This window comes from Vigna radiata, chromosome 7, assembly GCF_000741045.1.
Source record: "Vigna radiata var. radiata cultivar VC1973A chromosome 7, Vradiata_ver6, whole genome shotgun sequence".
NCBI classification, from domain to species: Eukaryota; Viridiplantae; Streptophyta; class Magnoliopsida; order Fabales; family Fabaceae; genus Vigna; species Vigna radiata.
The window spans coordinates 31,925,827-31,938,284 of NC_028357.1; the positions used below are offsets into that span (position 1 = coordinate 31,925,827).

The following is a 12,458-nucleotide window of genomic DNA, read 5'->3' on the forward strand; positions in this document are numbered from 1 at the left end:
TTTTGATCTTCAACATGTTTTTATATGTTTACTTTTCAATGGAGAGGAAGAATAAGTGAATACTTGAACACAAACATAAATTAAAATAACTTATGAACATAACGTCTCAGAATAGTTTTCAAATGCAATGTATAAGGTATGGTACTGATGTATAAGTTGGCAAAATAGAGCAAATATACTAATACTAACAATAGAAATTTCTCTTATGATTTATTTCGTAAGTGACTTCTATTTATTTGCATACATAATTTACAAATATTACTATGGTCGTATCCTTTTTAGAAGACTACTCAAAGATGATACACGAATATTCTCTACGACAAATATGACTCTTTTAATATGGAGCCGTAAGTTATTTTTCTAGTATTTACACATAAGTATTTGATTTTGCTTAGGATTGTGAAAGAAAATTGTAAAACCTTATACCAGGTTGATGGCTTAAATGTCTCTTTATATATATATATATATATATATATATATATATATATATAGAGAGAGAGAGAGAGAGAGAGAGAGAGAGAGAGAGATAGTAGGGTGTGTTTGTTTTTTTAAAATGAATTTAGAGAAATAAATTTGAGTAAATTTAAGAAGAAAGTGAGGTTCACTAATGTAAAATAGATTTATTAAATTCGAGAGTTTAAATCTATTTCCAAGAAAACAGACTTAAAAAATTAAAAAAAATATGTAGTGACGGTTTTGTAAATAAAAGCTAATTATTATAAAATATGTGGTTGACTAACATATTTGAATGAATATAGTTTGTTAATTTTGTTAATTTTCTAACATACGTAAATATTTTTAAATTTGTAACCTTTTTAACCAATGATAATTTTTGTCCAACTATAACAATATTTTTTCAATGACATACAGGTACATAAAACTAATTTTTTTTATACACTTTCCAGTGACATACTGGTATGATGAACGAAATTTTTTTATACACAAAAATGGGTGTACTCTGTTTCAGATAATAGGTCTTCTTAAGAAAGTGAAATGTGAATATTTGGAATAGACACGTAAAAGTTGAAATGATAAAAATAAAAGGTAAACTATTTAGATTATACATATTGATGATAAGTGATAAACAAAAAATATTTTAGACTAGAGTTAAATTCATGAGAAACAAAATATGATAAATAATTAGGGTTTGGTATGATAAGAAATGGAAAATGATACTGAGATATGAATAATAGCAATGTTAGAGAGGAAAAACAAAAATTTGATCTCAAAAGAGGATGGAAATGACTACGTACCTTAGCAGTAATGATGTAGCGAGCAGTATGGATTTGGACAATCCCATATGTTTGATGAGCTTCTTGTTCTCCATTTTTCAGTTTTTTCTCTTTCTATTCTTCTTTCATCCTCCCATTAAAACTAGACTTGTTCTAATATGGATGGAATTGTACAATAAGATATTAAAAAAAAATCCAACTTTTATATTATTTATAACTAGGTAATTTCATATTTTTTTTAGTAAGAATTAAATTTTTTTTATTTTTTTATTTTACCAAAATCACGATATAAAGATCAAGATAGTTAAACATTGTTAGTTTTATGTTAGTGATTTTTTTTCTCTTTTATGAGATAATTTCTTAAAGATCATATCAATCAATATTATCTAGATTTTCTTGAATCCATATTAACAATATCTATTAAATAGTGTCTGTCAACTACAATTTTTTTCAGCGTCCACTTTTAGTTTATGTCATTTAGATTTTCTTATACAGAATAAAAACTTATATTATATTAATTTCTTAACTAATGTTAATTAAAGATTTTCAATTAATATTAATAAAATTATATTTTATCTATGTCAAGTAAGATTCATTTATTCTGTTTTTTTTACTAAATTAAAGTTTTAAGTTAATGTTAAAATAAATTAATTTATAGCTATCCGTGTTGGAATTATCTATGGGTTAAAGTGGATTAATGTTAGATGGATTTGATTATTAAATACAGTTAGATGGAATGCGTACAGACATTAATTAAGTTGCACATTTTAAATTTGGTGTCCATAATTTTTCTCTAGAATTTTTTTGTACTTTTACAAGATCATTGAAAAGATTGTACTATGTACTGAGTAGTCCATGCCATTCACTGTACAATCAAATCAAACTTAAAATCTCCATAATAGTTAACTGGACATATCCACCATCAAATATTTGACTTTTAAATGATTGACTGAATGTTTTATTGTTAAAATATATATTTGTCACACTATTCATATGTTTTGTCCTTTTTTTTTTTAATTTCAAATCTTAATTAATAATTATTTAGTTATTTTAAGATTATAATTAGTTTCAATTAATTAGAATTGAATTTTTTTTATTATTACTTATTATTTATTTTTTATTATGTAAGTTTGAGTATTTTTAAAAGTATTTATTCAGATAAATTTGTCTTAAAAATTGAAATTTATTCTTAAATATATTTATTATAAAAATACACATTTCTCACATTTCTCATATGTTTAACCTATTTTTTTTATTTCAACCTCGATCGATAATTTGATTTTCTTTTCATTTTAGTGATATGGTGTATGTTAGAAATTTATTTTTTAATTAAATTCTTTTTTGAATTAGCACCACAAACTAAACGGAGTAATTATAAACATTCACCTAAATTAGAGTGGGGATAAGAGAGATAGGAAATTCACCTAAATTAGAATGGGGATAAGAGAGATAGGAAGAAAGAAAACAGGAATAGTAGTGTCCTATGTCATAAAATAAGAGAAACAAGAGAAAAATATATTAGGTTAAAAGTGAGAGTTAAATTTCTGTATGAGTGTTAAATTGTAATCTGTTTTGACTTGATTATATGTAAGTTATTTTATAATTTATTTGTTTATTATATGTTTTGTTCGTTATTAAATTATTTTTAGATGTAGCATTTTTAGTAATTTATATTATACTTTAAGTTATATTTAAATGTAGTCATTTAGTTTTCAATCGAGGAATTTTAGTTCCCATTTGAGATTTAGTGTAAATGATTTTCCAAATGGATAATTCACCTTGTGAGAACTTAAAATGTAAAAATAATGAAGTTTGTTACCAATATAGTTATAGATTGAAGCTGGATGGATGCACATCGTCTCAGTGAAGCTTATGAAAATAGAGTTGTTTATTTCTTACAAAATGCTCAAGAACATGTGTGAATGTGATATATTATTGTCCTTATGTGCGTTGTTTGAACCAGACATGTCAGAATTTGAGCAAAATACATGATCATTTATTTGTCTACAGTATAGTTAAGAGTTGTATGATTTGGACTTGACATGGAAAATTATTAGACAATCCTACTATATCACAAACAACAATATGTCGAAGAATGGATGAATGATCATTTAGACAATATGGTATGTGATGGTGGTAAAAAAATTTTTGGAAGAGCTCCTGTGTATGATTCTTTGAAGTCCGATTTAGAGGAACAATTATACTCAAGATGCACTATCATTACATGATTGTTAACTTTGAAATTGTTCAGTTTGAAAGCAATAAATGGATGAACCAATTAAAGTTTCACATAATTGTTGGAATTGTTGAGAGATATGTTTAGGTACGCCACAACATAATAACATTGTTTGTTCTAGGTGTTCGATGATCCATCACCAATATTGAAGGAGGTCATCGTTGAAATAACACATCAATGGACAAGTTATCTTTTCTAACATGAAAATTAGGTTTTGATTAAGTGTTGTTTAAGTTTTGTTAAGGTTATGTTTAAACTTAAAATTTTAATTTAAAATTTGTTTAAACTACAAATTTTAGTTAGACATCTTATTATCTATTTTGATTTTGGATTTTTTTTATTATGTACTTGAATTGAATAACTGAAAATATATATTCTGTATTAAAAAAATTGATGTATTTTTTCGTGATTAAAGAAATAAAATTAAAAGATAATAAATTTAAGTCTATTATGATCATATAATAAACTTAAATTAGTTGTCAAATCTAAATTTGTCATAAAACGGACTTAAAAAAATATAAAATAACAAACTTAAAATTTTTGTTTTTTTTTGGTAATGGTGATTTGAATTAAGGAAAATTGTGAAAAATGAAAATAAGTAAGGTGTAGGTTTATGAAAATGGTGAATGACGTGATAAATTTAAAGGTTAGAAAAATATTTTAATTGATAAAAGAAAAAATATTATTATTTATATTATTATTATTATATATCATCATTATTATTTTTTATTATTATTTATATTAAAAAATAACTTTATTTAGAAATAAAATCATCACACTTTTCTTACAAATCTCTTCAATGTTGAAGAGAAAGTTAAGTAAATATTATTATTTTTTTCAATTTGTGTAGCTATTTTATTTTGTTTTGTGTGCTTCGTAAACAATAATAAATGCATTTCATTCCGTGAAATAAACAAACCATTAATCAAACAAGTTCAATTTTACATTGATTTTTTTCAAATTCTTACTTCTCTAATCTATCATAAAAAAACAAACACACTTAATTAATTATACATGATTTGAATTTGAATAGTAAACGATGATAAAATTTAGTATGTCGAATATTTTTTTGACACATATTATCAAAGAGAATAATATTATATATTTTTATGCTACAAACGCCATATACGAAGTTGATCTCTTTAAACTAAATGACATTATATCCTGAATGTCAAATATTTAACGTGAAAAAAAATCGTGTTCTTTATTTCTTTTTTAGTTGCATAGAACATTATGAATATTTACGTGCATTAAAAAGTTATTTTAAGTTTAACAACTAAACATATAAAAGATTATATTAAAATATATAGAAAACATGACATATCATGTCAATCCATGTCTTCTCTTTAATATATGATTAGATAGCAAATATAAAAAAAAAAAAATATATATATATATATATATATATATATATATATACAATCACATAACTTTTTGTCACAATATGGTACCGTTGCAACTGATTTGCTCCTCCGTTGTGTTAATGAGTTTGCTGGTAAATAAGAAGCTAAGGTGAAAAGTGTTTCACAAGTCCCTTACACACCAAATATTATAGTCAAATTAAATCTTTAAATCATTATTCATTGCCTTTTCTTAGCTTTTTTTTTTTTTATATATATATATTTATAATTTATTATTTCTCTCAAGTCTGTATCTATGTTTCCAGGTTGGAATTATGTTAAAAGTTCAAATTCCGCACATGATTAACATTTAATAGCGTGGAAGGATTTTTAGAAGAGAATTTCTACGTTAGTGATGCTTGTGCATCTTTGGTATCGTTCTCATTAGCTATCTAACAAAACGTGCTTTCTCATGAATGAGTTGGACCTATTTGTCTTCTGTCACTGAAGTGACTCATCATACATAATTTGCTGTTAAATATTAATTAACGATCGAAACGTATCATTTCCAGAGTATGAGTCATATTTTAGAGGCTGAAAATGAATACAGTGATTAATGAAATTACTATAAAACTATGTAGAAAATTCAGAAATACAAATAGTATAATATGAACATCTATACAAATATCATAATTTCAATTAAAATCAGTAAAAAATAATCAATTATAAACAAGAATTTAATATAAGAAAACGATATACTTAAAATCAATATTCTATTACACTTGATCATTTCCTGTAGCTGCCTGCATCGTCTCGTTCCTGCTAGAATTGCTGATCTTGTACAAGAACCATAGACGAAAGGAAAGCAAAGAAAACTACAGACTACATACAGCAAAACGCATAATTGCATGCGCATCAGAAGGAGAAGCTCCACAAAGAAACTTCAACATCATCCTCAAGACATGTCCAGTCCCTAACATATGTTAAAAAAGAAGGAGATCGCAGAGGCTCATCCGCCAAGTTCTGAAGCCACTCATGCATGTCATCAAATCCTAATGTAACTGGTACTGTTATCTCATCCAAATCACCAAACTCCCGCAGCACTTTGCTACTATTGCCATCTTCATCAGTGCAGACACCAAAGCTGCTAACTTTGCAGTCAACCACGGCATTCACATTCTCGTTTTCTGATTGTTCGACGCAACTGTCTTCTGCAGCAATCGCAACAACAGCCTCCGCCGCCACTCGCCGTATCTCCTTCGCATTTGTAGACGCCGGCAAGGGCAGCCGCCACGCCGAGTCGGCGAAGTTGAGACAAGCGGACTTTCCTCGGAGCGCGAGGGCGGCAACGTCGTGCGCGCGTGCTGCCATCTCAGCGGTTGGGTACGTTCCGAGCCAAATCCTTGTGGATTTGTCATTGGGGACACGCACCTCGCAGACCCACTTGTTGTTCTTCCTCTGTCGCACCCCCCGGTAGACGGGGTGTCGTGTCTCCTTAAAGATTCGGCGGCCTGCACGTCTCTTGGGGCGCGCGGACGCTAATGCATGTAGTTCGTCGTCGGAGTGAAGGGCGTTGAGAGAGGAGGTTGTTTCCGGGGAGGAGGAAAAGTAGGAAGCGTTGTTGGAGTGAGGTAATGATTGTGTGGAATTAACGTTCATCTGTAGAGAAATGTTTGCAATGGATTGATTGGGTTGAGTTGTGAAATTGACTGACTGATAAATGAGAGGATGTGAGTGGACTATGTTACCAGTGGTGTTGAATATAATATAAGTAACATTTTGAGGTTTGGGAAGTGAGAAAATTGACGCACGTGGCTACGATGTAGACACGGACACGGGTAGTTTGCCGCTTGGTAACGTTCGCAACATTGTCATTATCTGCTGCAACCTGCGAAAGTTAACACTTTGACCGGTTGTACCATCTTAAAAGCTGCAGTGACCAGATTCATATAATACAATCAACGCCAATGGTTTGAACCATTTGGCTGTTTGGCGAACCAGAGTACAATACGTGTTTCCAATTTTACACTAACAGTACCCGTTTTCACACAGTAAAACAACAAACATGATATTGTATGCCTCTCAATTTGGCATAGTTCTCACGGTTATGCCTCATTTACATGGGTCAGAGTTAAAAACACTCACCAGGTTAAAAAAGTTTACTGTAGAAAAAGTTTCATCGAATCAAAATACCAACAAAGAAAAATTATTTATTTATAAAAAAAGAAATTTATTTAAAAAATGGAAATGTAAAAATTATTTTATACATACATGAAAAATATTTAATATTTTTTGTTCTGTCTTCTACATATCATTAACAATATACACTTTTTAAAGTCATTTTAATATATTTTAAAACATATTTTATCAGTGTTCATAAATATATTTTGAAAATACAACACCAACAAAATTCAATAAAAAAAATTTAAATTTGAAAACTATTTAATCAATCTAAGTTCTGACTTAATATGAACAAAATCATGTTAAACTTAAGTTAAATTAGATTTATGTCAAGATGGTAAATATATATATATATATATATATATATATATATATATATATATATATATATATATATATATATATATATACCCATGTTGTATAAACAGTTATATGTTAAGTAAAGCAATGAATTTAAATCGGTTAGAAATTTGGCCATCTAATGTTGATTAGGGATAAATAAAATTAACTAAACTGTCAAAACTTACAATATACTAAAATATAAAATTAACTAAACTGTCAAAACTTACAATATACTAAAATTTAAAATTAACTAAACTGTAAAAACCTACAATAAATTAAAAAATAATTTGCTTGACGTGAATTAAAAATTAGTAGAATTAAATTAAACTATTTTTTATTCTATCAAATTATACTATGTATCTCACTATTTCTGAATTATTATGTGTCTTAATTATTTTTAAACTGAATTACTATGTATTTTATTTTTTTGAACTGAATTATACTATTTTTAAATTAAATTGTATTAATTTTAAACAAAATTATATTAATTTTGAATCAAACTGTAATATTTTTTAATTGTAAAATTAAAAAATAGTATTTATTCACTTCATTCATAACATAAATTCTTTATAAATAACAAAATATATATATATAACCAAGTAGATAAAAAATATTTGTCTCTACTCAAGAGCATATAGGTCCTCTCATAAACAAAAAATTCAAAGAGTAATACATCTTCAAAAATAAGTTGTATTATAAAATATAAAATATCAACACATCTTTAATCATTCAAACTAATAACACTTGGAGGTATCATTTCATCCTAAGATGTTATCTCTACAAAAATAAAATAAAATATTTCAAATTTTTTAAAACTTAAAATATAGACTAAAAAATATAAAAATTTATCATATAAACTCATCTTGTTCAAATTTATCAAGTTCTTTAGGATCTTCATAAAAAAGTACAGAAAAATGTATTTCTTTCAACCATTCTCATGTGCAAACAAATACTTTTACTATTAGGTGTTAGACAACTAAGATAAGTACTAACCACCCTTCTTTTTTAGTAAATTCACATATACTATAGTAAAAATATAAATGACTAAAACCTCCTTAACCACGTCACTTAACGTTTTAATGATTTTATTTTATTGATATAGTTAATATTCTTAACTTATTGAATAAAAAATAATAATATGTGAGATTGATTTTTTATTTTCAACCACTTACCTTATTTGTTTGTTAAATACCCATGGTTTTCGTGTTCATAAAGTCTATACTTTCATAAATATAAAAATTATTACTTTGTCCTTTATGTAATTTAAAATTAAAAAATATAAATCACAAAATAAAGTTATTTTTTACTTTCTGGATATATAATCTAAAATTATACATTTTAAAAAGTAAAAGAACAAATTTTAAATTATATAATTTAAAAACAAAAATAAATCATCTTGTAATTTGGTTGGAGAAGTACAACTAAAAAAAAATTGGTAAATTAATTGCTTGAGATCGATGGTAAGGCATAGCCAAAAAGAATTTGATTATAAAATTCTATAATATATAAATTATTTTTACTCTTCAATTAAGCAATTAAAAGATATTTTAACTTTTTAAATTATATATATATATATATTAATTTTAAATTTTAAATTATACAATTTTTTTTATCATACATGATTTTTTATTTTTTTTATCATACATAATTTTTTATTTTTAAATAGATAAAATAAAAAAGTGACAGTAGAATGTAAAAGACAAAGGGAAAAATTAAAAAAAGAAATAAGAGGAACAGTTCAATTAGCAATTAATTTATACAAGTTCAAGTTTTTAAAACTGAACTCATGGTTCAATTATTATTCTAATAATTTTTTTTTTAGTTTATTGCAGTATAGTTAACGTAGTATAGTTAAGCTAGTTTTGCCCAACTGAGTATACGAATTTTAAAAAAAAATTAAAAATATTTGGTCTCCTAAAACAAATAAAAATCATTACTGAAAGTAAAAAGTATTTATAATAAAAAATTTATATATATTTAATATGTTTTTCATTTTTATTCATTAAAAAAATGAAAAGGATTAATTTTCAAGACTTTTAAAAAGTAGAAGTTATATATTTAATAAAATAATATTACGTGATTCTTAAGAAAACAATGGAAGTTTACATGATTAGGATGATTGAAGGAAATTTGGAGCGAGCACGTTTATTTTTTAATTAAATCCATAGTTCTTTGAATACGAGTTTATTTCCAAACAGGAAGGAACGTTTTCCTTGTTTTTTTCGTTTTTCAGTTTCCCCTCTAAATTACCAAATACGATTTTGTTATGTGAAATTCTCTTTAAAATATTATTACCTTGGCCTACCATGTTACTACAAGAAAATATAAATTTATCTTCTAAATATTAATATAAGCTAAATTGTGATGTATCAGCTTAATTAACTCTAACACAACGTAAAACAACAAAATTATTTTATAATTTTTTGTTAAATAAATATTTGTGTTAATATCAACTTCACATATACTGATTAAAATAAATACTAAAACTAAATTATATTAAGTTAAGTTGACGTTATGTAGCAATGCTAAGTATTAAAAACATAAAAATAAAAATACTAAAAATAAATAAGGTTAAGCAAATCTTAATCTTATTAAATTTTAATATTTTATTTATTTTAATTAATGTCTGAAGAGATACTAAACATATAAAAAAAATTAAAATAAATATCAACTTAACAAACCGTTAACCTTATTTATATTTGATATTTTATTTATTTAAATTAGTATTAACTTAGCACACACTAATTATATTAAAGAAACTAAAATAAATAAAGTTAGTATAAACTCAATAAATATTAATCTTATTTATTTTTTATTATTTATGTTAGTATTGATTAAGACAAGATTTATGTTAATAATTTGTGTACGTGCTTTATATTAAATATGGATCATAGGTTATTTTTAATCTAATAACTCAAATTTAAGAATGACAAATCATCTCATTTATAATTTTTCTCTTATTTTCTATATTAATCTTATTAAAGTATCCTCTTCATTCACATTTATAAATTCCCTTCACACTCACATCTTTCATACTCATTTATCTCTACTGATTTTGGCCAAGTCCTTACGTTTTTGCTTTTGATATTACTCCAAAAGGTCTCTTACCATTTAAGATATTTATGTGTATATAAATCCTTGACCAACCCTTCTTTTACTCGATGTGGGACTTTGTTTGCATTCCAACATTTCTTCCATCCAACATTTCTTCCATCGATATTCATATCTTTTCTCCATATAATTATCTTTTATGTTTGTTAAATTACTTTAATAAAGAAATCAATTTAAAATTTAAGGAAGAGTTAAAAATGTCTAAACCGAGGCTAATTAAATTCGGTCTTAAATGCTAACATTATCAAATTAGTATCCATGATTTTAGAGTTACGTACATGGCACAAATATGTTACTAATAATTATTTAGCATCAACCCTTACTATTAACTTTGAGTTTTGACTTAGAATAAATATTGTTTTCTTATAGTATGTAGTTAATAAGTGAATTTCAAACCTCAATCATCTTCGTCGACCCATTTCCAACAACTTTCATTTTAAAATATCTTAATCCGAGGTTTGTTGTAAAAATTATAGGTTTAATCATTTCAGACATCCCTATTTTTGTAGGATTGTCTCAAATAGGTCCTCATATTTTTTTATATTTCAGTTAGGTCCCTATTTTTGTAAAATTAAATTAATTAAAACCTTACCGTTAAGTTTCAGTGGACAGCGTTAAATTTGCTTAATCATGGCATGCTGACGAAACAAAATTTAATGACGTGGCACAAGATTGCATTAGGTGGAACTTTATTATGCATTAAGTGAAATTTAAAGCATTGTCTTGTTCCTTGATCCTTGAGTCTTCCTTCTTCTTGTTAAGGTTATTGAAGTTGCAGTGGTTTCACCCAGATCATTCAAAAATATCTTATCTTTTCTGTTAATCAAACACAGGCAATCAATGTCTCATTTTCGTTCATCCAATACAACATAAGGAATTTATATATTACAGAATCTCAAATAGTAAACGTTCTTCCTGTTGGCTAATCTTGTTACCATGGAAAGTTCAACACAAAGAACTGAGAAGCTCAACCAAATACAGAAAACTAGAATTACAGTACACTTAATCTGAAAAGAATACATCTTTCAAGATCAACAATAATTTATCTACATTCCAAAACAAATACTTGAAAAGGAACATGCCTTTGATCACCCTCCTCAACAGAATCGCCTTTAGAGGCCAAGAAGTGGAATTTGGGGACAAGCGTTTAAGAAATTAGGAACAAAGAACACAGATCTGATGTCCCATTATACATTTTTAACACTTAACTAAGGAATTAGAAAAAAAGTATACGACTTTCCTCTTCCCAATTCCCCTGAACTGTTTGCCATAGTACAATCAATGTTCAATATCTGATTCAATTCCAAACCCTAACTCTATCAATTTCATTGCCCTCTTTTTTCCACCCCTTCAATGGCCAATGTCTCTGTCGCTGCGGAGTGGCAATTCCTCTACAACCACTATTACGGCAAGCCCGCACCAAGGTCGTCGTTGCGCCCTTCGGCAGCCTGGTTGCCATCATCCGTTGTGGATTGTGTGTTTTGGGGGAACGACTTGGTTTTCATCGCTGATGTGAATCAACTTTTCTGCATCGCGAATTTGAAGAACCCAAGGGGGGTGAATGATGTTGTGGAGCTTGCTGTGGAGGAGGATGGCGTGTAGAGGCTCGGGGAGTGAGTTCTGCGTGGACCACTGTAGAAGATGGTGGTTTCACGCGAGGCTGTTAGCGAGGCGGAGCTGGGAGCAGCGACAGAGGAAAAGGTGCTGAAGCTGGTGAAGGCGGTGTCTCCGACGAGTGATAGACGACGATGCTGAACAAGGTTCTGAAAGTGTGTGGCGAAAGAGATTAGGTTTAATTAATTTATATTTTTGTTAGAAGTTATAGTATTAATTAGGTTTAATTATTTAAAACTTTTAGGTTTAATTATTTAATGCATGATAAAATTTCACCTAACTCAGTCTCATGCCACGTAATTAAAATTTGCTTTGTCAGCATGTCATGATTCAACAAATTTAACGCCGTACTAAAACTTAACGGTAAGACTCTAATTAATTCAATTTTACAAAAATAGGGAC

General features: G+C 27.1%; 1 protein-coding gene across 1 annotated transcript; it reads right to left on the reverse strand.

The window, feature by feature from the left end:
* Window positions 1-5,445: 5,445 nt before the first annotated feature.
* Window positions 5,446-6,741, reverse strand: LOC106767676 (dehydration-responsive element-binding protein 1E). The gene has a single exon (XM_014652614.2). It carries the CDS (start codon window positions 6,465-6,467, stop codon window positions 5,724-5,726), a length of 744 nt encoding a protein of 247 aa, XP_014508100.1. The 5' UTR covers window positions 6,468-6,741; the 3' UTR covers window positions 5,446-5,723.
* Between the last annotated feature and the right edge of the window lie 5,717 nt (window positions 6,742-12,458).